Source organism: Oncorhynchus kisutch, linkage group LG26 (genome assembly GCF_002021735.2).
Source record: "Oncorhynchus kisutch isolate 150728-3 linkage group LG26, Okis_V2, whole genome shotgun sequence".
Classification (NCBI taxonomy): domain Eukaryota; kingdom Metazoa; phylum Chordata; class Actinopteri; order Salmoniformes; family Salmonidae; genus Oncorhynchus; species Oncorhynchus kisutch.
The window spans coordinates 29299661-29327026 of record NC_034199.2 but is presented as its reverse complement, the minus strand read 5'-3'; the positions used below and the strand labels follow the sequence as shown (position 1 = coordinate 29327026).

The 27366-nt window shown below is 43.9% G+C and overlaps 1 protein-coding gene across 1 annotated transcript; it reads left to right on the top strand.

Moving 5' to 3' along the window:
* The first annotated feature begins 11031 nt into the window (after positions 1-11031).
* On the top strand, positions 11032-19048 carry LOC109877773 (transcription cofactor vestigial-like protein 3). The gene is made up of 4 exons (XM_031806310.1): positions 11032-12017; positions 12745-13108; positions 16488-17078; positions 18149-19048. The coding sequence occupies exons 1-4, from the start codon at positions 11895-11897 to the stop codon at positions 18184-18186; spliced, it is 1116 nt and encodes a 371-aa protein (XP_031662170.1). The 5' UTR covers positions 11032-11894; the 3' UTR covers positions 18187-19048.
* The last annotated feature ends 8318 nt before the right edge of the window (positions 19049-27366 follow it).

Here is a 27366-nt window from a genome sequence, read left to right as displayed (position 1 = left end):
CAATTCAAAATATATATACATATTACAATTTTTACTCAGAAAACTCCGGAGCCAAAATAAAACCACCCGAGGGACAAATTTGGCCCACAGGCTGCCAGTTGGGTAACCTTGCTCTATAGTGTTGTTCATATTCAGCATGTATTCAAGCAGGAGTAAATTATGATTTAATTACCATGATCATCCACCAATCCTGAGTTCATGGCTGGTATAATATGTGTGATATGTGACATGTAACAAGGCAGAGTTATGGTGCAATGATAACAGACAGATGCAGGCGGAGATAGGCCCAGGACTTCGAGTGGTAGCAGGGGATTTAAACAGCAACATCCTCTAGCTGATGGATGGATGCTCTCAACTAGAACGAGACACATAGAGGGGAGGGTGGAGAGAGGGAGGGGTGGGTGGGAAGATAGGTACAGGGTCAGAAGGGGTAATATATCGAGTGAATGACTCCACTCCTTTAGCCCGTGGGAAGAATGAGAGAGAGGCGTGTTGCTCTCAGGCACAGGGCAGCAGGGAACGTGGGTAATGAAAGATTATCTCCCCTGGTGGGTTAGCTCATCACTAGCAGCCTGGAGCAGGGGACACACACGCCAACATGCGCGTGCACACACACACACACACACACACCTTTCACACAGAAAATTAAGTTAATTGACATGTCTGTGAGTATGAATGTGCCTAATAATCCATTCATTCAGCAGAGTTACTGACTCCAGTGATAATGTAACATAGGTCAAAGTGGGATGTGGTACTATTGTTTAAACCTGCTCTCTGCTGACATCTCACTGGGGAGTCAAGGGATACAAATGAAGACACTCATTATTCCAGCCAATGACAAGCTCTTATCCACAGGTATGTCTAGCCCGAGGAAGACAATCTGGGCCAGGTATGGAACATGTGTAACATCAGGTTCCTCCCGTCATTCCTCTGCTCTCCCCATCCTCCCTCAGCCCTGCATCACATGCCCTTCTCCTGTCCCCTCCTGGTTTCTATCTCCATTACATCCTACATATGTCTCTCCTCTATCCTTGTCTCCTGAAAAACAAGCACTGAGGGTCAGATGACAAACCCTGCTGCCTCCATTCTCCTCTCTTCCCCAGTCTCATCTCCCCTGTCCATTCTACCACCCCACCGCCCTGGGGCCGGGCTGAGCCAGTATCAGTGAGGGGAGGGAGGCTGGTGAATATTATTAGCATGGGGAATTAGACTCACTAAGTCTGGAAGGGCAGAGAGGACGAGTCCTGTGGTCAGATTCGAGAGGGGATAGCCAGACACACCCCATACAGTCGCACACAAACATACACATGTACATACAGTGGGGCAAAAAAGTATTTAGTCAGCCACCAATTGTGCAAGTTCTCCCACTTAAAAAGATGAGAGAGGCCTGTAATTTTCATCATAGGTACACTTCAACTATGAAAGACAAAATGATTTTAAAAAAATCCAGCAATCACATTGTAGGATATTTAATGAATTTATTTGCAAATTATGGTGGAAAATAAGTATTTGGTCAATAACAAAAGTTTATCTCAATACTTTGTTATATACCCTTTGTTGGCAATGACAGAGGTCAAACGTTTTCTGTAAGTCTAACACAAGGTTTTCACACACTGTTGTTGGTATTTTGGCCCATTCCTCCATGCAGATCTCCTCTAGAGCAGTGATGTTTTGGGGCTGTTGCTGGGCAACACGGACTTTCAACTCCCTCCAAAGATTTTCTATGGAGTTGAGATCTGGAGACTGGCTAGGCCACTCCAGGACCTTGAAATGCTTCTTACGAAGCCACTCCTTTATTGCCCGGACGGTGTGTTTGGGATCATTGTCATGCTGAAAGACCCAGCCATGTTTCATCTTCAATGCCCTTGCTGATGGAAGGAGGTTTTCACTCAAAATCTCACGATACATGGCCCCATTCATTCTTTCCTTTACACGGATCAGTCGTCCTGGTCCCTTTGCAGAAGAACAGCCCCAAAGCATGATGTTTCCACCCCCATGCTTCACAGTAGGTATGGTGTTCTTTGGATGCAACTCAGCATTCTTTGTCCTCCAAACACGACAAGTTGAGTTTTTACCAAAAAGTTATATTTTGGTTTCATCTGACCATATGACATTCTCCCAATCTTCTTCTGGATCATCCAAATGCTCTCTAGCAAACTTCAGACGGGCCTGGACATGTACTGGCTTAAGCAGGGGGACACGTCTGGCACTGCAGGTTTGAGTCCCTGGCGGCGTAGTGTGTTACTGGTAGGCTTTGTTACCTTGGTCCAAGCTCTCTCAGGTCATTCACTAGGTCCCCCCGTGTGGTTCTGGGATTTTTGCTCATCGTTCTTGTGATCATTTTGACCCCACGGGGTGAGATCTTGCGTGGAGCCCCAGATCGAGGGAGATTATCAGTGGTCTTGTATGTCTTCCATTTGCTAATAATTGCTCCCACAGTTGATTTCTTCAAACCAAGCTGCTTACCTATTGCAGATTCAGTCTTCCCAGCCTGGTGCAGGTCTACAATTTTGTTTCTGGTGTCCTTTGACAGCTCTTTGGTCTTGGCCATATTGGAGTTTGGAGTGTGACTGTTTGAGGTTGTGGACAGGTGTCTTTTATACTGATAACAAGTTCAAACAGGTGCCATTAATACAGGTAACGATTGGAGGACAGAGGAGCCTCTTAAAGAAGAAGTTACAGGTCTGTGAGAGCCAGAAATCTTGCTTGTTTGTAGGTGACCAAACACTTATGTTCCACCATAATTTGCAAATAAATTCATTAAAAATCCTACAATGTGATTTTCAGGATTTTTGTTCTTCTCATTTTGTCTGTCATAGTTGAAGTGCACCTATGATGAAAACTACAGGCCTCTCTCATCTTTTTAAGTGGGAGAACTTGCACAATTGGTGGCTGACTAAATACTTTTTTTGCCCCACTGTATATGCCAAGGCAAAGCCCACACCAGTACATTAAGGTAGGAAATTATATTCAGACAGACAGAGATGTGTTAAAGACTTTCTAATTCCTGACGGTGCTGGCACAGCAGAAACTGTTTCTCTGTCTGCTTGTATTCGCATTATCCTTTTCTGTCTGTGCTTTTTAAAACGACTCACTTCAGAAAGACGCCTCTTTTCCCTCTCTCCCACTGTTCTACAGTAGTCCTTCAAGACAACTTAAATCTAATCTACACTTCAGAAAGACACCTCTTTTCCCTATCTCCCACTGTTCTACAGTAGTCCTTCAAGACAACTTAAATCTAATCTACATTATATTCAGTATTTCTATTGTTTGACGGAGGCATATCGTCTAAACAGGGGAGGAAAGAGGAAGCAGAGCAGACAGTGATTACATGATGTGCTTTATTTAGGGGATAATATGCTGATCTGGTATGTTAGGAAAAATAACAGCACAGACAGAAACAATTACTGTTTAGACCAAGTTGGATGTTAAATGTAACATACTAGATGCATTGCAATATGAAATGTACTCACTTCTTTCCCTCACTTTCTCTCTCTGACCTGACCCTCTCCAATTACCTCGTTGTCTTGACCAATAACCCCATTTGACATTCCTGTCAGACCAGTCAAGGAGGGTCCTCTATCAATCCAGACAGTCTTTGAGTCTCCAATACCTCATTAAATAACTCTCATTATTCACGCCTGTCTCTATTACCATCTCATTTGCAAACTGGTGATTTTTAATGGAGCAGGAGTTATATTATTATTGTTGTAATTATCTGGTTATAAAGGCCTGGTCCGTCATTCCAGAGAGATCTGAGTCCTCCACTGGTCAGTTCATTAACACACTACAGACACATATCACCCCACCACCCCGCTCTGCCACCACGGAGCAGGACACACACACGTGCGGGATTCCCTTTGTGAGATCCAATTAAATGTTCCATTGACATTCTGGTTCTGCGTGGCAGTATGATATCAGTATGATAGCTAAAACAGCAGGAACAATTAAAAATGTGATTATCTTGGACTATGTTACATTATATTGTGATTAAATTAGTCACAATGTGGGATTAGACTGGATGGTCATTGAGCCTTTTGTTAAAACGTGGTTTTGTCATTTTACATAATAATTATATATTTTATTTAAACCACCACCCACAATTAAATGACACATGACGATGTATTAAGGTTATTGACTGAAATGAGCCCACATATAACAGCCATGTACATACTGTACCTATTCCTTTTAATAGGAAACATATTATAAACAATACAGTCTCTGTCTGTCTGTCACGACTTCCTCCGAAGTTGGTCCCTCTCCTTCTCTCCTTGTTCGGGCGGCATTCAGCGGTCGAAGTCACCGACCTTCAAGCCATCGCTGATCCACTTTTCATTTTCCATTGGTTTTGTCTTGTCTTCCATCACACCTGGTTCCAATTCCATCAATGACATGTTGTGTATTTAACCCTCTGTCCCCCCCCCCCATGTCCTTGTTGGTAATTGTTTATTGTAGTGCTCATGCATGGTATGCTGGTATTTACCTTTTTTTTTACCCATTTATTGTATTGTTCTGTTGACGGTGGTTTGTGGATATTAAACGACACCGTTGTAAATCAGTTTTCACTCTCCTGCGCCTGACTTCTCTGCTGCCAGTACGCACCTCACTACACTGTCTGTCTGTCTGTCTGTCTGTCTGTCTGTCTGTCTGTCTGTCTGTCTGTCTGTCTCTGCCTGTCTGCAGCGAAATGCTTATGTTTCTATCTATGTATGTGAATGGTGCGTATAGACAGCATGGACAGTATATGAATTGAAAAGGTGTGTACAGCAGTAGTTATATAGGATGAGTCATGACTAGAATACAGTATATACATATGAAGTAGGCAAAACAGTATGTAAACATTATTAAAGTGACCAGTGATCAATGACTGTATTTATTTTTTATTTCACCTTTATTTAACCAGGTAAGCCAGTTGAGAACAAGTTCTTTACCTAGCTAGGACTTATAGATGACCTGGAGCCAGTGGGTTTGGCGACGAATATGAAGTGTGGGCCAGCCAACGAGAGCATACAGGTCGCAGTGGTGTGTAGTTTATGGGGCTTTGGTGATGAAACGGATGGCATTGTGATAGACTGCATCCAATTTGCTGAGTAGAGGGAGTAGTAGGGAAAGAGTCTCTGGCTCACTAACATATTTTAAGGCATGTATGAGGCTATATTTGTTGCAGCTGTGAGTGAGAATGTTCTACCCCCACAGAATACAGTAATACAGTATACTGTATTTTAGGAGTTCTACAAACTTTGTCCTGAAACTCTACAGTAATTTACTGTCATTCAGAATACAGTACCATACTGCATTTTTGAAGTAAGTGCCAAAAACCATTTGAACTAGTGGATGCATGGTATATTAACGTATTTTAAGAGGCTCTATTTGTTGCACCCGTTGTAGTGGTTCCCTAACAATGACCTTTATATAGGGTTCAGATCAGAGTGGCAGCAAGTCTCAAACCTTTAATGGTTGTTTAGAAGCCTTTGTTAAGGCCTAAAGTACAAGGGATATAAAACACCAAACATAATTTTCAATACAAGTCAACAATAAAGTACTGTATTGCTCTTTTGCTATACATTTACTGCAGCATTCTGTAAACAATGGTGCATTGTGACGAAGTATTGTGGGAGGAGAAGGAATCGCTGGGTCATTAGCATATTTGACGGTGTGCTTTGTAAGTGGTCATATTTGTTGCACCCCTTCGTGAGAGTCCTGTACCAATTTATTAAGTGAAATGTGATAGTAGTTCCCTCTCAAAAGTATATATGGAGCAGATCAAAATGGTAGTGTCTTAAACCTTTTAATGGTTGAGTATTTACACATGTCCATTTGATCTGTTTGGCCCTGTAATCATGGCCAGTTTGGAAGCTGTTGTTAAGTCTTCCAGAAGTGCAAGTGATATAAAACACCTAGTATTCATTCATATGCTGTAATATGCAAACACCTACAGACGACCTGCTTTCTCTAATCCCTTATAATTACAGTAAAATACAGTAGAAACAATTGTATTACAGTTTAATTGTCACTTTCACTATATTGTACTGTGTTTCATTAGTCTGGAATCAAGTTACCGGTAATATCTCAGTATTGTATTGGCAGTATCCAGAGATAGTCAGAGATATCATACGATATCTTGTTGTAATTACAATTATTTTGAAGACTAATGTATCCTTAGCTAAAACATTTTCAGTAACACTTACAGAAAAGCTTTACTTGCTATGACTGTGATATGTTTTTTTAATCAACCTTGGTTAAATCTAATGACTGGTAGTTACTACGTATAAGAGCCAAAATATTAATGTAAATGTTCAAATGAAAACTTGCAAAGAACACTGGTTAATATGTTGCTGCATGGGTAATTCCAGTAATATACTGTCCATTAGATTACAGTAACATGTTTGGTGCCATACAATGAATTGCTGTGAGATGAATGACAGTAGCTGTACTGTCAAATAAATAAAAGTAAGTGCTGCCAGTAAGTTACTGTAGAATTGACATGAAATGTTTTACAGTGTAGGGTAGCCAGCTAGTGACAGTCTTAGGTTCAGAGGAGGGTACTGGGTGGAGGTCGGATCTTTCTCGGTCCCAGCTTTGATGCACCTTAACTGTCTCCATCATCTAGAGGGTAGCGGGGTGAACAGGCCGTGGCTCAGGTGGCTCAGGTCCTTGATGATCTTCTTGGCCTTCCTGTGACACCTGGTGATGTAGATGTCCTGGAGGACAGGCAGTGTGTCCTCGACGATGCGTTGGTCTGGCCGCACCACCCCCTGTAGAATCCTGCCATTACGGGTGGTGCAGTTGTCGTACCAGGCAGTGATCCAGTGATCAGTATTAGTATGTTACAAAACTGTATTAAAGCTGTATTAATGGCTATTTAATTGGCTATTAATGTATTTCGCTCCCCTCTCCTTTCCTCAGTCAGCACACTGACACATGAGTTTGTACTGTAGCTGGGTGATTACAGAGGTGATATGAACCATTAGAGCATCATGGTCATCAACATCATCAGGTGTTGTAGACAGACTCTGGAGAAACCTATAGGGGAAGGTGTTCTTTAGAAGGGATTACAATAGAGCAACATCCATGTTACAAACTCCAGACTCTGCAGTTCTTATGATGAAGGAAGTCATCCTTATTAATCACGTATTACTACTAATAACACTCACAGGTGCAGCTTATCACATTCAGCAGTTACTCACTACTAATGACTAGGATGGTAATTATGTCCAGTGATACGGCAACTACTGTACTGGAGAGAGACCGTAACGAAAGAACATCTAACAATATGCTCTATTTGTTTTCTGTTGTGAATCAGAAATGTGTTTTCCACAAGGCTAAAGACAAGATTTTAGACCAAAACACTACAGCCCTCTGAGATCTAACCCAGTGGATGAGTTTCATTCTTTGAGCATAACATGGGCAGAAAACAAACAACTGTGTAACGAGTGCGCTGAGAGTCGGGACGCAAGTTCAGGGAGTGAGAGTTTTAATAAATAAACGAAACAATGAACACGAACCACAAACAAAACACCGACATGAAAACAGAGTCAATAACACCTGAGGAAAGAACCAAGGGGAGTGACAGATATAGGGAAGATAATCAAGGAGGTGATGGAGTCCAGGTGAGTGTCATGAGGCACAGGTGTGCAAGACGATGGTGACAGGTGTGTGGGATAATCAGCAGCCTGATGACCTAGAGGCCAGAGAGGGAGTATACGTGTCAGCACCCCCCCCCCCCCCCCCCCCCCCCCCCCCCCCCAATGCACGGCTCCAGCCGCAGGATGCCGTCAAAGGGGACGAACCTGAGGGATCAGGAGCGGACGGGTCACCCCTGCTGATGCACGAGAACCTGTCACGCCAGCTGAGGTACTGGAACCTGTCGTGTCAGCTGGGGCGCGGGAACCTGACAGATCGGTAGAGGCAGCGGAGCCTGGCGATCCGGCTGAGGTACTAGAACCTGTCGTGTCAGCTGGGGCGCGGGAACCTGACAGATCGGTAGAGGCAGCGGAGCCTGGCGATCCGGCTGAGGTAGGGGAGCCTGGCGATCCGGCTGAGGTAGGGGAGCCTGGCGATCCGGCTGAGGCATGAAAGCCCGACGTGCCGGCTGAGGCAGGGGGCCTGGCGATCTGGTTGAGGCATGAGGGCCTGTAGCAGTTCCCGGACCCAACGTCATTACTCTGACACAAAAAAATTACATGTAAAAACACACCCTGATACTTAGGTGAGGTGTTATTTTGTAACAAATGTGCTGAGAGTCGGGAAGCAAGTTTTGGGAATGAGTGTTTATTTTACTTATTTATTCACTCCCTCAACTTGCTTCCCGACTCTCAGCGCACTTGTTACAAACTGCTTTTATCCCTGCATGTCCGCCTCCTCTAATCCCTGCGATTTTCCTCACCTCCCTTCTAAACATCCTCTAATAATGATCTCATTAAAGCGAGAAGAGGAGAGAAAGGAGAAGAGAGGATAGGATAGGAGAGAGGTGCACCTCCAGATGTGACTGAGACCCCGAGAGGAATGTGTTTAGTGAGAGACCCTGAGGACTGAAGCATCTGTGTGGGGTCTGTAGCTCTGTGTGTGTGTGTGTGTGTGTGTGTGTGTGTGTGTGTGTGTGTGTGTGTGTGTGTGTGTGTGTGTGTGTGTGTGTGTGTGTGTGTGTGTGTCCGTCTGTAACACTGCCTCTCTTCCACAGCCCAAAGACACATCATCAAAACGTGCCTCTGACTATGCCACAGTTCCAGACCTAACACATCATCAAACCAAGACTGAATAATTCAGCTTCCATCTGCAGCGTGCGGCATCATCAAAGTGAATGGAACAGTTACCCCCTGTCTCAGCCTCAGCCCCTCACACAGCCTCATCATATCTGACAGCTACAGGGAATAGGGCTGAATCAGGAAATCAATAATATAACCACCATATTGTCTTTCCTAACTACCGCCCTGTCAGAATGGATCAAATGTCAAAAGCATAATGTGGCATACTAACTGTGTATGTGGAAGAGAGAGCTAGAGAGAGAGAAAGAGGTAAAGATTTTTTTTTAAGAAAATAGGGAGAGTGATAGAGCTTTGCCCCATAACCTGTATAGCTCTTATAGTCAATAATACACACAGGATTTGATGTTCCTACATCTCAGATGTGTGACCCCTTTTTCTAAAACTGGGGGAAAACAACACACACTGATATCAATAATAAATAATATCAAGATCGCATTCATTTATACATCACATACATAAGTTTGAGTATCACAGGGATTATAAAACAGCAGTATTACGAACATTTAGACACTTTACACAGAGTCCTTCTGTAATGAGATGACCAGTGCGAATGAGCACCTCAGGATATACACACTGATATCTTCACCCCTGAGTGTGTGTGCGCGCGTGTGTATGTGTGTGCACGTCATTTCTCCGTGTGTGCGTGTATGTGTGTGTGTAGGGCAGCTGCTCCTCCAGCGTGTATGAACAGCAGCGTGGGACGTCAGGCTTCATCATGGAACTCACTTGAGAGACAAGTGGACTCAGCGAACTCAGACATCTCTCTGTTATCTGTAGTCCTCTCATTATCCTGCTCTCCTCTACACTGAGGGTCTGAACCAGACCAGGCAGCGCCTGAATATGCTCTGCAGGCTCACCTCTCTTCTCCCAAAAATATCCCCATAATAACCGTCATCATCATCACCATCATCCTCAGCAGCACTTCTGTTGTTTACAGCCTCTGATCTCTTTCCCTCTCTTCCCCTCCCCTCCCCTCCCATCTCATCCACTCCCTTCCCCTCTCCTCTCCTCCCCTCTCATCTCCTCTCCTCCCATCTCCTCTTCCCTCCCCTCCCCTATCCTCTCCTCCACTCCCCTCCTCCCCTCCCCGCCTGTCTCTTCTCTCTTCCCCTCTCGTCTCCTCTCCTCTGCACATGCCATTCAAGAACAGCTGTCTATGCTCTACAAAAACTGACACGGACACACCATCTACAGAGTTTGGGCTGAAATCACAGGCCAGGACCATTTACAATCTTTATTCAGGTCTATAGCTCGGAGCCTGGGACAGAAGAACCAGCCATGTGAGAAACACAAGGTTTACTCAGGGTCAGAGAGGAGTGGTGAGACCCACAGAGATCCTATTCAATTAAGTTATATGTAATTCTTTGGTGCAATTCTATGGTGAGACCTGTCGATCTGAGAGCAGTGATCTCTGTGATGTCACCAGCAGGTGGAAGCAGATCACTCATTGACATCTTCCACTGAGTTCCTCACTAGCCAAAGGACCAAAGACAGCTAAGGGACATGTTCCAAACCAAACCCTGGCCCCTTCACACAGGTTCTTATTATAGATCTAAGAGGAGTGGGTGTGTGGAAAAGCAATGTATTCCTGATTCCTATTCAAAATCTTTTGATTTGGAATTGGGAAGAGAATATCCTAGTCAGGTGAATGCAGTCAGTTAGTGTGGTTCAGTTCCTTGGTTCCACTGGTTTATTCAGTGAAGTATGAATATAGTTATATAAGTACATAATAATGTTGACATCCCTCTGTTACAGAATTTATGGGAGTCTTTTATACTACAGTCTAACCTGCCTCTTTCTTTTTTCTCCCTTTGTTGGGGTCATGTCAGAACCTGCCAAGTTTACTGGAAAACTATGCCAAATGTTCTACTATAGGTTAGTACACTCGATGGACTACACTCGATGTACTACACTCGATGGATAGACTACACTTGATGGATGGACTACACTCGATGGATGGACTACACTCAATGGATACACTACACTCGATGGATAGACTCCACTCGCTGGATAGACTACACTGGATAGATACACTACACTCGATGGATAGACTACACTCGATGGATAGACTACACTTGATGGATGGACTACACTCGATGGATGGACTACACTCAATGGATACACTACACTCGATGGATAGACTCCACTCGCTGGATAGACTACACTGGATAGATACACTACACTCGATGGATAGACTACACTCGATGGATAGACTACACTGGATAGATAGACTACACTCAATGGATACACTACACTCAATGGATACACTACACTCGATGGATAGACTCCACTCGCTGGATAGACTACACTGGATAGATAGACTACACTCAATGGATACACTACACTCGATGGATAGACTACACTCGATGGATAGACTACACTGGATGGATAGACTACACTCGATGGATACACTACACTCGATGGATAGACTACACTCGATGGATGGACTACACAATGGATACACTACACTCGATGGATACACTACATTCGATGGATACACTACACTCGCTGGGTTAAAATGACAATCAACATACAATGAAAGATAGTCTATGACACAATGCTAAATATTTACATTCACTTATCTGAAGATACTTACAATTACATTTCACTGAAACTCGAGGCCAAGTCTTGAGGTTTTATGCTTGGTATCTGTAGACCACGTTGTGACAACTGCTGATGTAAAACGGGATTTATAAAATTAAATACATGTGATTGATTGAATGAATCTTCAAGTGGCAGCTACACTCATCATACCTCATCATACCTCTCCACTTCGAGCCGCGTGTATGAGTTCCATGGGCGTGTGCACGCAGAGTCCTATCCCTCCTCTCCCTCTATATACAGTACCGTTAAAACTTTCCTCCAATCAGTGTAGCTCTAATAACCAAGTGGAGTTTGTCCCGTACCTTTTGTTCACTTTCACTCGGGTTTGGTTTGGCACAGTATGAGGTGTTGGTCCTAGTGATTCGGTATTGTCTTTATGCAAACAGTTCCTTTCACCGACAGCATGCCTATTGTCACAGTCATGGTTTATATGGAGGCAGCGGTGGATGTGAGGATTACATCAGTTTGAGGAGCGCTGATACAGGCTGTGTTTCTCTCTGAGCCCCTGACAGCGCCGTCTCAGCCATGAGTTGTCTGGATGTGATGTTTTACCAGAGTTATGGAGCTCACTATCTCCCTGCGTCTTCAGCAGCAGCGGCAGCAGCCTACAAAGCGGCATACTACCATCATCAACAGCACCAGCAGCAGGTGGGTATCCAGACACACTGCACTAAAATAGTTTGTAATATATATATATATATATATATATATATATATTTAATACTATGCTGTTTTAGTGTTCCCATAATTGTCCGGGTGCTTTAGGCACGAATACACTCCGTGCTGAAAGTTTTGGCCCGTCGCAGATGTCAGTTCACAGCGAAAAGTCCTGACTCCCGTGTACCACAGAACTCATAAAGTTACAATTCGAAAAGTTGAAGCGGTCATTTCTCGCCGGGCATTTCTCGCAGGTATAATGACTAGGATGATTCATCTCCTCGTTTCGTCAGAAGGGTGTCGGCTAATGACAACTCGTCACTGTCTCTCAGGAATGTTGATGATGATGGTTCTTTTGGAACGGCAACGAGCATTTTCATAGTTGACATACTTTCACCAGAACACAAGCTGAGAAACACCCTACAACTTCTTGAATAAACTTCGGTCTGTAAAAGATGATTCGTTTTCCTTTCAAATGGAGGTCATAGAAAATTGAAGTTTGTAACGGATAGTATGACTTTTAACAAGGGCATTGATGTAGGCTATTTTGTTCAATGTATGTGGCACACACGTTTAATCATGTGGCTTGATCGTTGTGGGCAAAATAGACAGACAGATGGTGCTCTCATGGCTGAACCTTTGAGATGAATTTTTCGTACTTTAACCTTGTCTCTCGTGCACTCTCTCTCTCTCTCTTTCTCTCTTTCACTCTCTGTAGAAGAAGCTGGGTGTGTACAGCAGGATGCAGCAGGACAGTGAAGAGCAGCAGTGTCCAGGGGGGAGACTGCAACAGCAGCGTGGGGGAGGAGGGGGGAGACAGGCTGGGGAGCATTGGGTCCAACGGGGCCTGGAGGGTTCTGGGCTGAGGGGCTGTGGGGGTACTGGGAAGGACAGCCAGCCTGCTGAGGCAGAGTACCTGAGCTCCAGGTGTGTTCTGTTCACCTATTTCCATGGTGACATTGGGGATGTGGTGGATGAACATTTCTCTAGGGCTCTGAACCAAACCAGTGCCTTCACTGGAGAGATGAAGACGTCTAGGACCACCCCCATGCACACCTCTGCCTCGGTTGGACTGTGGAAAGGTAGGAACACAGAGGGACTTTCATATCATTACTCATAGTTTGAATTATGTCATCTGAAAACAGTCTTATTCGTATTATCTTTCACTGTAACAAATTACTGTACATTTACAGCAAAAAAACGTTTTATACTGTAATTCCATACAGTACAGTACTGTAAAGATCAATGCAATTTTACAATAATATACTGCATTACCTGTTCTACTGTATATTTACAGCAGAGTACTGTGTTATGCTGCATAGTGGGGAAATGTTTTGGTTGGCAAAATAATGTATGGCTCATTAACATATTTCAAGGCAGGCCTTGTAAGAGGCTATATTTGTTGCACCCCTTAGTGAGAATGCTGTACCCCACAGAATACAGTACCATACCGTATTTGTTTTTATTTTTGTCTTGTAAATCTACAGTAATTTACTGGTCTCTGTGCCACCAGTAATTTACATAATTGAGTTCCACCCCCACAGAATACAGTACCATACTGTCATTTTGGAGTGCCAAACCATTTTGTGGGTGCATGGTATTGTTGTGGCTCATAAACACATTTGAGACTATACTTGTTGCACCTGTTAGTGAAAGTGCTGTAACAATTTAAGTGAAATGTGGTAGTAGTTTCCTAACAATTAAATGTATATAGGGGAAAGATCAGAGTGGCAGCAAGTCTCAAACTTTTAATGATTGAGTGTTTAGCCATGTCCTTTTGATCTGTTTCACCCTGTAGTCACTGCCAGTTTAGAAGCCTTTTTTAAGGCCTCTACAAGTGCAAGTGAAATAAATCACCAAATAGTCACTGGTATGCTGTAATATACAACTACCTAGCAGCCAACCTGCTTGCACTGATCTCATGTAATTACTAGTGATGTTACGCTTGATATTGGAGCTCCGAGGCATGTGTCAAAAGGGCTAAGCAGCTAACTTCGAAGCAGTGTGCCGATGCGTGTATCACTTTATCAGAAGTACGTCATCAATGACGTCTGACGCTTCGTTCGATGATATGCTTTTTCACTCTTACTGACAGTTGTGGCTGCTTTGCGTGATGTATTGTTGTCTCTAACTTCTTGCCCTTTGTGCTGTTGTCTGTGCCCAATAATGTTTGTACCATGTTTTGTGCTGCTACCATGTTGTTCTGCTACCATGTTGTGTTGCTACCATGCTGTGTTGTCATTTGTTGCTGCCTTGCCATGTTGTTGTCTTAGGTCTCTCTTTATGTAGTGTTGTCTCTCTTGTTGTCATGTGTGTTCTGTCCTATACAGTGGGGCAAAAAAGTATTTAGTCAGCCACCAATTGTGCATGTTCTCCCACTTAAAAAGATGAAAGATGCCTGTAATTTTCATCATAGGTACACTTCAACTATGACAGACAAAATGAGAAAAAAAATCCAGAAAATCACATTGTAGGATTTTTAATGAATTTATTTGTAAATTATGGTGGAAAATAAGTATTTGGTCAATAACAAAAGTTTATCTCAATACTTTGTTATATACCCTTTGTTGGCAATGACAGAGGTCAAACGTTTTCTGTAAGTCTTCACAAGGTTTTCACACACTGTTGTTGGTATTTTGGCCCATTCCTCCATGCAGATCTCCTCTAGAGCAGTGATGTTTTAGGGCTGTTGCTGGGCAACACAGACTTTCAACTCCCTCCAAAGATTTTCTATGGGGTTGAGATCTGGAGACTGGCTAGGCCACTCCAGGACCTTGAAATGCTTCTTACGAAGCCACTCCTTCGTTGCCCGGGCGTTGTGTTTGGGATCATTGTCATGCTGAAAGAGCCAGCCACGTTTCATCTTCAATGCCCTTGCTGATGGAAGGAGGTTTTCACTCAAAATCTCACGATACATGGCCCCATTCATTCTTTCCTTTACACGGATCAGTCGTCCTGGTCCCTTTGCAGAAAAACAGCCCCAAAGCATGATGTTTCCACCCCCATGCTTCACAGTAGGTATGGTGGTCTTTGGATGCAACTCAGCATTCTTTGTCCTCCAAACACAACGAGTTGAGTTTTTACCAAAAAGTTCTATTTTGGTTTCATCTGACCATATGACATTCTCCCAATCTTCTTCTGGATCATCCAAATGCTCTCTAGCAAACTTCAAAATGCCATAGATTCCTTTTTAGAAAAATAGTAAACTTGTTGGCAAAAAATGGAAACATGATGTAAGATGCAAACCTGGCAATCCATTAAAGCCAACGACTTACTGCTGCGCTACAGAGTTTTGATGAAATCAGTAGAGGGAAAAAAACCTAGCTTATAATCACACGTTGCTATTTATTGCTGACCAGCAGAAGTCACTAATGTGCATTGTGAACTTTTTTATTTATTTTACCTTTATTTAACTAGGCAGTCAGTTAAGAACAAATTACTAACCCAACGCTCTAACCACTAGGCTAATGACACGCCGTTTAGTGAACCTATTTTCAACACAATTGTCTGGAAAGGAAGCTTTGTTTCCGCATCACTAGTAATTACTGTAAAAAACTGGTTACAGTAGCATTTACAGTAGCATTTCCTTTGTTACAGTATAGTAGGCAAATTTTACAGTATTGTACTGCATCATTGCGCTGCATTTTCCTTTAAGTTACAGTAAGCTATTGGCACGTTACTGTGAAAATGACCTTATCACACTTTGCACTAGCCAAAGATGGGCAAAGTTGTTTCCAGAAGTTATCTTGTTACAAATACAGGATATTTTGAAGATCAATGTATCCTTAACTACAACAACATTCCCAGTAATGGTTACAGAAACATTTTACTTGCTATGACTGTGATATGTGTTGTTTTTCTAAATCAATGTTAGATGAATGCACTGACTGTAAGTCACTCTGGACAAGTGCATCTGCTAAATGACCAAAATGTAAATGTTTAAAACATTTGCAAAGCACACTGCTGGGTATTATCCTAATGACATGGCCTTGTTTAGGGGGGGAGGTCATTATAATTATACCAAGCAGTGTGCCTAGCAAGTGTTCATTTTTACATTCACATTTTGGTCATCTAGCAGATGCTCTTAACCAGAGCGACTTACAGTCAGTGTATTAAAATTAGGGTAAATAAGAATATACCACAGTCACAGCAAGTAAAGAGATAGCTACCTGCACTGTAAGTCTGCAACAGTATACTAACCACTGTTCTTCCAGTAATGTGCTGTAAATTCTAGAAATACAGCATGTTATTATAGTCAGGTGTTCCAGTAATATGCTGTGCATTTGTTACAGTAAATTTCCTGTAAATCTACAGTAATTTACTGACTTCTGTGCTGCCAGTAATTTACTGTAAATTTACATTTTACTGCTACTTTTTATCTAGAATTAATACAATTACATGGTAGAAACTTGTGTCCATAACAACCTCTTCTCATACAAATGACTTCCCTCCCTCTCACAGACAGTGTATCTCTCTCGGAGGCCCAGTGTGGTTCCCTGTCCTCCTCTCTGTGGGGTGGAGGTTACCCGTCCCAGACCAGCCCCTGTCTCTCCGTCCACCCAGACTTCTCCCCCAGCCCAGCAGCCTTCCATGCCCCAGATAGTGCACTGTGGACGGGCCACGTTCTGCCCCAGCCCAGCCTCCCTCCTACAGCTTCTCTCCCAGACCCCTGGGCCTACAGCCGCAACCCTCAGACCTCCGCCAGTTACACACATGCCCACAATGTCTACACACACACACATCCTCACACACACATGCACCCCCACCACACCCACCCAGTCATACATCCCCACCCGTCCCATGACCCAGGCCTAGACCCCAGGTTCAGCCCTCTGCTCCTGCCTGGTGTGAAGACTCAGAGCCCCCTAGCCCACAGCCCTGCTGGACATAGCACACACAGTAACACACACAGTAACACACACAGCAGCCAGAGCCCAGGGATACACAGTGGTGTGAAGATAGAGGTGGAGCAGGCCAGCCCCAACCCCCCCACCCTGACCCCCTCAGCCTGGCCCGCAGCTCTACACACACCCTTGGATACCTACGACTCAGGTAAGCCCGGACTTGGAGCATTCATACACACACATGCACTCTCTCTCTTGTATGTCTGCCAGTGGTGGTCAGTGCCATTTAAGAAGAGAGATAATTTTTCTTTCATCCGCATGGCCTTATTTTTATTACAGCATATTGAATGGCTGTCATTCATATTCCATTCACCCAGTTCGATGTAACATCGATAGGTTTAGGCTACTACATGATACTTGAATTTTTCTGCTACAACCTAGCCTATGAATGCAAGTTTTTTTAACGTAGGTACACACAGGTTAAGAGAAAATTGAGGTGACAGACAGTGACACATGGACAGACACATTAAATACTGCCTTGCACACTCTTGCCTGAATCTATCTGATTTAGTGTGTAATCATTAGTCCAACAGTTGTGTTTGAGTAGGCTAAACTAGCTAGCTAGCTGCATTTGCTAGCAAAGTGAAAGTGAAAATAAATGACTAAATATCTCTCTCTCTCTGTGTCTCTTGCTTCTCCTTAATTTTTCAAATTAATTTGTTAAAAACTGTTAAACTATTGTCTTTTTCTCTATTTGTAAACTACTCACCACATTTTATGCACTGCAATGCTAGCTAGGTAGCTGTAGCTTATGCTTTATGAACTAGTTTCATTCTTTGATCCTTTAATTGGGTGGACAACATGTCAGTTCATGCTGCAAGAGCTCTGATTGGAGGACGTTCTCTGGAAGTTGTCATAATTACTGTATAAGTCTATGGAAGGGGGTGAGAACCATGAGCCTCCTAAGTTTTTTATTGAAGTCAATGTACCCAGAGGAGGACGGAAGCTAGCTGTTCTCTTGCTACACCATTATGCTACCCTACAGAGTGCTGTTGAGGCTACTGTAGACCTTTATTTCAAAACAGTGTGGTTGAATCAATTATTTTGTGACATGTGAATATATTTAGTATAGTTTAATCTAAAAAGGATAACTTTTTAAATGTTTTACTATTTTTATTTTTATGAAATTCACTGAGGAGCCTCCACTGATGTCTACATGCATGCTAAGTTTTTATTTAATCTAAAAGTTGATGTTGTGCTCTCTCACGCTCTCATCAGGTCTGGATCAGAACAAAGTCAATACTGTTTGGTTCTGAGAGAGAGGATACATCACTGTGACATCACCCTGGCACTGAGCTGTGACCAGCTCTAACAGAACCCCCTGGAATCACAACACATTTCCTGTGTACTCACTCTCAAGTAGAAGACTCTCCGCTCACTAGAAAAAGTCCAGGGTGGGTTTACAGATGTAGGATCTTAATTTGATCATTCTTTTATTGATGAGAATTTTACTGCAAAGCAGGAAATGCAAACTTGTAGAGTATTTCAGTTTTAAAAAGGCTTCTAAAGTTTGTAATTTCCACTTTGAAGTTTTAGACTTAATTTTCCCAAATGAATGAAATGTATAAATCCCTACAAAAATGTCAATTTATTATAATCCACATAATAATTCACATTTCCTGTTGCTGCAGGATTATTTTACTGCTGTAGCAAACTTTCTCAAATTAAGATCCTACATCTGTAGGTCTCTTAGAAAGCACTCTGGAGAAGCCTAGACCACTCTCCATTCCTCACACCACTCACCAGGGATACTTCTGATCACTTCTTGGCCAAATATTTTTCAAATTTGTACCAAAAGTATTAGCTGGCTGTTTCAGACCTAATATACCACATGATCGTTCTGTTTAAAGAACTTCGTTTGTGGGAACACTGCTCAGCCAAGCCTCTTTCTGATATTTTTTTTACTTCGTGCTATGTGTGTAACTATGTGTGTAATTGACTGTAATATATTTTGTATATAGTACTTTGATTTGATGTGATTGTCATTTCCTTAAAGTGTTTAATTGTTGCTAATTGTTTTTCACCAACCCTGTGTTGTCATGTTGCCTAGTGTTCTATATGTGCGGAGAAATCATGTAATTACTGATGTGTAATAAATTGCTAAGTTCTATTGGCAAACATTTCCTCATCTTTAAGAACGGACTCAAAAGTATCTTATTTTGTATCAGATCTGATAATTGGACATCACTCAGCATGGTTTAGCAATGACCTGCCCATAGGGAAAAGTAATATATGGCAATACACTCAGTGGCCAATTTATTAGGACAACATTTTGCCTCCAGAACAGCCTGAATTCTTTAGGGCATGGAAACGTTACGGAATTGGTATCAAGGGAAAAATTCTCCACACCATTACACCACCACCATCAGTCCTTACCGTTGACACCAGGCAGGAGGGGGCCATGCTGCTTATGCTAAATCCTGACTCTGCCATCAGCATGACGCAACAGGAACCGAGATTTGTCGGACCAGGCAATGCTTTTCCATTCCTCAATTGTCCAGTGTTGGTGATGGTCGTGCCCACTGGTACTGCTTTGTCTTGTTTTTAGCTGATAGGAGTTGAACCCGGTGTGGTCATTTGCTGCAAAAGCACATCTGTGACCAGGACCAATGATTTGTGTGTTCTGAGAAACCTTTCTGCACACCACTGTTGTACTGTGCTGTTATTTGCCTGTTTGTGGCCTGCCTGTTAGCTTGCACAATTTTTGCCATCCTCCATTCTCCTTCGACTTCTCATCAACAAGTTGTTTTCACCCAGGACTGCCGCTGACTGGATGTTTTTTGTTTGTCGCACCATTCTCGGTAAACCCTAGACACTGTCGTGCATGAAAAGCCCAGGAGGCCGGCCTGTTCTGAGATACTGGAACTGGTGCATCTGGCACCGATGATCATACCACAGTCAAAGTCGCTTAGGGCACTTGCTTTGCCCATTCTAACATTCCATCGCACAGTAACTGAATACCTGGTGGTGTACCTAATAAACTGTGTATATTACTCACATATGTGGATACATATACAAGATTTGGCCATTTTCATATGTGATATATATTTATGCCTTATATACACTTACAGTGCATTTGGAAAGTATTCAGACCCCTTGACTTTTTCTACATTTTGCTACGTTACAGCCTTATTCTAAAATGGAATAAAAAAATGTTTTCCCTCATCAATCTACAGACAATACCCCATATGACAAAGCAAAACGAGTTTTTAGATATTTTTGCAAATAAAAAAAATAAAAAATAATTATCACATTTACATAAGTATTCAGACCCTTTACTCAGTACTTCACCTTTGGCAGCGATCAAGTCTTCTTGAGTATGATGCTACAAGCTTGGCACACCTGTATTTGGGGAGTTTCTTCCATTGTTCTCTGCAGATCCTCTCAAGCTCTGTCAGGTTGGATGGGGAGCGTCGCTGCACAGCTATTTTCAGGTCTTTCCAGAGATGTGAAATTGGGTTCAAGTCCTGGCTCTGTCTGGGCCACTCAAGGACGTTCAAATACTTGTCCCGAAGTCACACCTGCATTGTCTTGGCTGTGTGCTTAGGGTCGTTGTCCTGTTGGAAGGTGAACCTTCACCTCAGTCTGAGGTCCTGAGCGCTCTGGAGCAGGTTTTCATCAAGGATCTCTCTGTTCTTTTCTCTGTTCATCTTTCTCTTGAACCTGACTAGTCTCCCAGTCCCTGCCGCTGAAAAACATCCCACAGCATGATGCTACCACCACCCTGATTTACCATAGGGATGGTGCCAGGGTTTCTCCAGACGTGATGCTTGGCATTAAAATCGAATCAAAATCAGTTCAAATAGTTCAATCTTGGTTTCATCAGACTAGAGCATCTTGTTTCCCATGGTCTGAGAGTCCTTTGGGTGCCTTTAAAAAAAATCTACCTCCAAGAGGGCTGTCGTGCCTTTTACTAAGGAGTGGCTTCTGTCTGGCCACTCTACCATAAAGGCCTGCTTGGTGGAGTGCTGCAGAGATGGTTGTCCTTCTGGAGGGTTCTTCCATCTCCACAGAGGAACTCTGAAGCTATGTCAGAGTGACCGTCGGGTTCTTGGTCATCTCCCTGACCAAGGCCCTTCTCCCCCGATTGCTCAGTTTGGCCGGGCGGCCAGCTCTAGGAAGAGTCTTGGTGGTTCCAAACTTCTTCCTTTTATTAATGATGGAGGCCACTCTGTTCTTGGCGACCTTCAATGCTGCAGACATTTTTTGGTACCGTTCCCCAGATCTGTGCCTCGACACAATCCTGTCTCTGAGCTCTACGGACAATTCCTTCTACCTCATGGCTTGGTTTTTGCTCTGACATGTACTGTCAAATACGCCTTATGGAACAGCAGGGACTGTGACGCAACACAAAAATAGGCACAGACACATGCATCCACCCCAGGAAGAGTAGCTTCAAATACAACTGTGGGACCTTATATAGACAGGTGTGTGCCTTTCCAAATCATGTCCAATCAATTGAATTTACCACAGGTGGACTCCAATCAAGTTGTAGAAACATCTCAAGGATGATCAATGGAAACAGGATGCACCTGAGCTCAATTTCGAGTCTCATAGCAAAGGGTATGAATACTTATGTAAATAAATTTATAAATAAATATATACATTTATATAAATTTGCTAACATTTCAAAAAACCTGTTTTCACTTTGTCATTATGGGGTAGATGGATGAGGGGAAAATATATTTAATCCATTTCAGAATAAGGCTGTAACATAACAAAATGTGGAATAATTGAAGGGGTCTGAATACTTTCTGACCCCTTGGGCGGCATGGTAGCCTAGTGGTTAGAGTGTTGGACTAGTAACCGCAAGTTTGAATCCCCGAGCTGACAAGGTACAAATTTGTCGTTCTGCTCCTGAACAGGCAGTTAACCCACTGTTCCTAGGCCGTCATTGAAAATAAGAATTTGTTCTTAACTGACTTGCCTAGTTAAATAAAGGTAAAAAAAAATAATATATATATATATATATGTGACACGTAGTATTAAAATGTTTATTACATATGTGCCTTATATTTCACAATACATGTTAACAATACAGTTGAAGTCGGAAGTTTACATACACCTTAACCAAATACATTTAAACTCAGTTTTTCACAATTCCTGACATTTAATCCTATAAAAAATTCCCTGTTTTAGGTCAGTTAGGATCACCCCTTTATTTTAAGAATGTGAAATGTCAGAATAATAGCAGAGATAATTATTTATTTTAGTTTTCATTTCTTTCATCACATTCCCAGTGGGTCAAGAGTGTACATACACTCAATTAGTATTTAGTAGCATTGCCCTTTTGGCCCATTCCTCCTGACAGAGCTGGTGTAACTGAGTCAGGTTTGTAGGCGTCCTTGCTCGCACACACTTTTTCAGTTCTGCTCACAAATTTTCTATAGGATTGAGGTCAGGGCTTTGTGATGGCCACTCCAATACCTTGACTTTGTTGGCCTTAAGCCATTTTGCCACAACTTTGGAAGTATGCTTGGGGTCCATTTGGAAGACCCATTTGTGACCAAGCTTTAACTGTCTTGAGATGTTGCTTCAATATATCCACATAATTTTCCTTCCTCATGTTGCCATCTATTTTGTGAAGTGCACCAGACTCTCCTGCAGCAAAGCACCCCCATAACATGATGCTGCCACCCCCGTGCTTCACGGTTGGGATGGTGATCTTCAGCTTGCAAGCCTCCCCCTTTTCCTCCAAACATAACGATGGTTAATATGGCCAACAGTTCTATTTTGTTTTATCAGACCAGAGGACATTTCACGAAAAAGTACGATCTTTGTCCTCATGTGCAGTTGCAAACCGTAGTCTGGCTTTTGTATAGTGGTTTTGGAGCAGTGGCTTTTTTCTTGCTGAGCGGCCTTTCAGGTTATGTCGAAATAGGACTTGTTTTTCTGTGGATATAGATACTTTTCTACCTGTTTCCACCAGCATCTTCACAAGGTGCTTTGCTGTTGTTCTGGGATTGATTTAAAAAATATATATAATATTTTTTTTTTAAATGCCTTACTCACCATCTTAAATAAGCATGCCCATTCAGAACCAGGAACAGATATAGCCCTTGGTTCTCTCCAGACCTGACTGCCCTTAACCAACACAAAAACATCCTATGGCGTTCTGCATTAGCATCGAACAGCCCCCGTGATATGCAACTTTTCAGGGAAGTTAGAAACCAATATACACAGGCAGTTAGAAAAGCCCAGGCTAGCTTTTTCAAGCAGAAATTTGCACCCTGCAACACAAACTCAAAAAAGTTCTGGGAGACTGTAAAGTCCATGGAGAATAAGAACACCTCCCAACTGTCCACTGCACTGAGGATAGCAAACTCTGTCACCACCGATAAATCCACTATAATTGAACATTTCAATAAGCATTTTTCTACGGCTGGCCATGCTTTCCACCTGGCTACCCCTACCTGGTCAACTGCACTGTACCCCCCACAGCAACTTGCCCAAGCCTTCCCCATTTCTCCCAAATCCAGTAAGCTGATGTTCTGAAAGAGCTGCAAAATCTGGACCCCTACAAATCAGCCGGGCTAGACAATCTGGACCCTTTCTGGCCATGGGTGCACCTCAGCCACGCTCAAGGTCCTAAACGATATCTTAACCGCCATCGATAAGAAAGAATACTGTGCAGCCGTATTCATTGACCTGGCCAAGGCTTTTGACTCTGTCAATTACCACATCCTCATCAGCAGACTCGATAGCCTTGGTTTCTCAAATGATTGCCTCGCCTGGTTCACCAACTACTTCTCTGATAGAGTTCAGTGTGTCAAATCGGAGGGCCTGTTGTCCCGGCCTCGGGCAGTCTCTATGGGGGTACTACAGGGTTAAATTCTCAGGCCGACTCTTCTCTGTATACATCAATGATGTCGCTCTTGCGGCTGGTGATTCTCTAATCCACTTCTACGCAGACGACACCATTCTGTATACATCAGGCCCTTCTTTGGACACTGTGTTAACAACCCTCCAGACGAGCTTCAATGCCATACAACTCTCCTTCCGTGGCCTCCAACTGCTCTTAAATGCAAGTAAAACTAAATGCACGCTCTTCAACTGATCGCTACCGCCTGTGCAGCATCACTACTCTGGACGGTTCTGACTTAGAATATGTGGACAACTACAAATACCTATGTGTCTGGTTAGACTGTAAACTCTCCTTCCAGACTCACATCAAACATCTCCAATCCAAAGTTAAATCTGGAATTGGTTCCTAATTACGCAACAAAGCATCCTTCACTCATGCTGCCAAACATACCCTTGTAAAACTGACCATCATACCAATCCTCGACTTCGGCGATGTCATTTACAAAATAGCCACCAATACCCTACTCAATAAATTGGATGCAGTCTATGACAGTGCCATCTGTTTTGTCACCAAAGCCCCATATACTACCCACCACTGCGACCTGTACGCTCTCGTTGGCTGGCCCTCGCTTCATACTCGTCGCCAAACCCACTGGCTCCAGGTCATCTACAAGACCCTGCTAGGTAAAGTCCCCCCTTATCTCAGCTCGCTGGTCACCATAGCAGCACCCACCTGTAGCACGCGCTCCAGCAGGTATATCTCTCTGGTCACCCCCAAAACCAATTCTTCTTTGGCCGCCTCTCCTTCCAGTTCTCTGCTGCCAATGACTGGAACGAACTACAAAAATCTCTGAAACTGGAAACACTTATCTCCCTCACTAGCTTTAAGCACCAGCTGTCAGAGCAGCTCACAGATTACTGCACCTGTACATAGCCCATCTATAATTTAGCCCAAACTACCTCTTCCCCTACTGTATTTATTTATTTTGCTCCTTTGCACCCCATTATTTTTATTTCTACTCTGCACATTCTTCCACTGCAAATCTACCATTCCAGTGTTTTACTTGCTAAATTGTATTTACTTCGCCACCATGGCCTTTTTTTGCCTTTACCTCCCTTATCTCACCTCATTTGCTCACATCTTATATAGACTTATTTTTCTACTGTATGTTTGTTTAACTCCATGTGTAACTCTGTGTTGTTGTATGTGTCGAACTGCTTTGCTTTATCTTGGCCAGGTCGCAATTGTAAATGAGAACTTGTTCTCAACTTGCCTACCTGGTTAAATAAAGATGAAATAAATCAAAAATAAAATTTGCACTTTTCGCACTGAAGTACGTTCATCTCTAGGAGGCAGCGGTATGACGGCTGTCTGGTCCCATGGGGTTTATACTTGCATCTCCTTCCTGAGCGGTATGACGGCTGTGTGGTCCCATGGGGTTTATACTTGCATCTCCTTCCTGAGCGGTATGACGGCTGTGTGGTCCCACGGGTTTATACTTGCATCTCCTTCCTGAGCGGTATGACGGCTGTCTGGTCCCATGGGGTTTATACTTGCATCTCCTTCCTGAGCGGTATGACGGCTGTGTGGTCCCATGGGGTTTATACTTGCATCTCCTTCCTGAGCGGTATGACGGCTGTGTGGTCCCATGGGGTTTATACTTGCATCTCCTTCCTGAGCGGTATGACGGCTGTGTGGTCCCATGGGGTTTATACTTGCATCTCCTTCCTGAGCGGTATGACGGCTGTGTGGTCCCATGGGGTTTATACTTGCATCTCCTTCCTGAGCGGTATGATGGCTGTGTGGTCCCATGGGGTTTATACTTGCATCTCCTTCCTGAGCGGTATGACGGCTGTGTGGTCCCATGGGGTTTATACTTGCATCTCCTTCCTGAGCGGTATGACGGCTGTGTGGTCCCATGGGGTTTATACTTGCATCTCCTTCCTGAGCGGTATGACGGCTGTGTGGTCCCATGGGGTTTATACTTGCATCTCCTTCCTGAGCGGTATGACGGCTGTGTGGTCCCGTGGGGTTTATACTTGCATCTCCTTCCTGAGCGGTATGACGGCTGTCTGGTCCCATGGGGTTTATACTTGCATCTCCTTCCTGAGCGGTATGACGGCTGTGTGGTCCCATGGGGTTTATACTTGCATCTCCTTCCTGAGCGGTATGACGGCTGTCTGGTCCCATGGGGTTTATACTTGCATCTCCTTCCTGAGCGGTATGACGGCTGTGTGGTCCCATGGGGTTTATACTTGCATCTCCTTCCTGAGCGGTATGACGGCTGTCTGGTCCCATGGGGTTTATACTTGCATCTCCTTCCTGAGCGGTATGACGGCTGTCTGGTCCCATGGGGTTTATACTTGCATCTCCTTCCTGAGCGGTATGACGGCTGTGTGGTCCCATGGGGTTTATACTTGCATCTCCTTCCTGAGCGGTATGACGGCTGTGTGGTCCCACGGGTTTATACTTGCATCTCCTTCCTGAGCGGTATGACGGCTGTCTGGTCCCATGGGGTTTATACTTGCATCTCCTTCCTGAGCGGTATGACGGCTGTGTGGTCCCATGGGGTTTATACTTGCATCTCCTTCCTGAGCGGTATGACGGCTGTGTGGTCCCATGGGGTTTATACTTGCATCTCCTTCCTGAGCGGTATGACGGCTGTGTGGTCCCATGGGGTTTATACTTGCATCTCCTTCCTGAGCGGTATGACGGCTGTGTGGTCCCATGGGGTTTATACTTGCATCTCCTTCCTGAGCGGTATGATGGCTGTGTGGTCCCATGGGGTTTATACTTGCATCTCCTTCCTGAGCGGTATGACGGCTGTGTGGTCCCATGGAGTTTATACTTGCATCTCCTTCCTGAGCGGTATGACGGCTGTGTGGTCCCATGGGGTTTATACTTGCATCTCCTTCCTGAGCGGTATGACGGCTGTGTGGTCCCATGGGGTTTATACTTGCATCTCCTTCCTGAGCGGTATGACGGCTGTGTGGTCCCGTGGGGTTTATACTTGCATCTCCTTCCTGAGCGGTATGACGGCTGTCTGGTCCCATGGGGTTTATACTTGCATCTCCTTCCTGAGCGGTATGACGGCTGTGTGGTCCCGTGGGGTTTATACTTGCATCTCCTTCCTGAGCGGTATGACGGCTGTCTGGTCCCATGGGGTTTATACTTGCATCTCCTTCCTGAGCGGTATGACGGCTGTGTGGTCCCATGGGGTTTATACTGGCATCTCCTTCCTGAGTGGTATGACGGCTGTGTGGTCCCATGGGGTTTATACTTGCATCTCCTTCCTGAGCGGTATGACGGCTGTGTGGTCCCATGGGGTTTATACTTGCATCTCCTTCCTGAGCGGTATGACGGCTGTGTGGTCCCATGGGGTTTATACTTGCATCTCCTTCCTGAGCGGTATGACGGCTGTGTGGTCCCATGGGGTTTATACTTGCATCTCCTTCCTGAGCGGTATGACGGCTGTGTGGTCCCATGGGGTTTATACTTGCATCTCCTTCCTGAGTGGTATGACAGCTGTGTGGTCCCATGGGGTTTATACTTGCATCTCCTTCCTGAGCGGTATGACGGCTGTGTGGTCCCATGGGGTTTATACTTGCATCTCCTTCCTGAGTGGTATGAC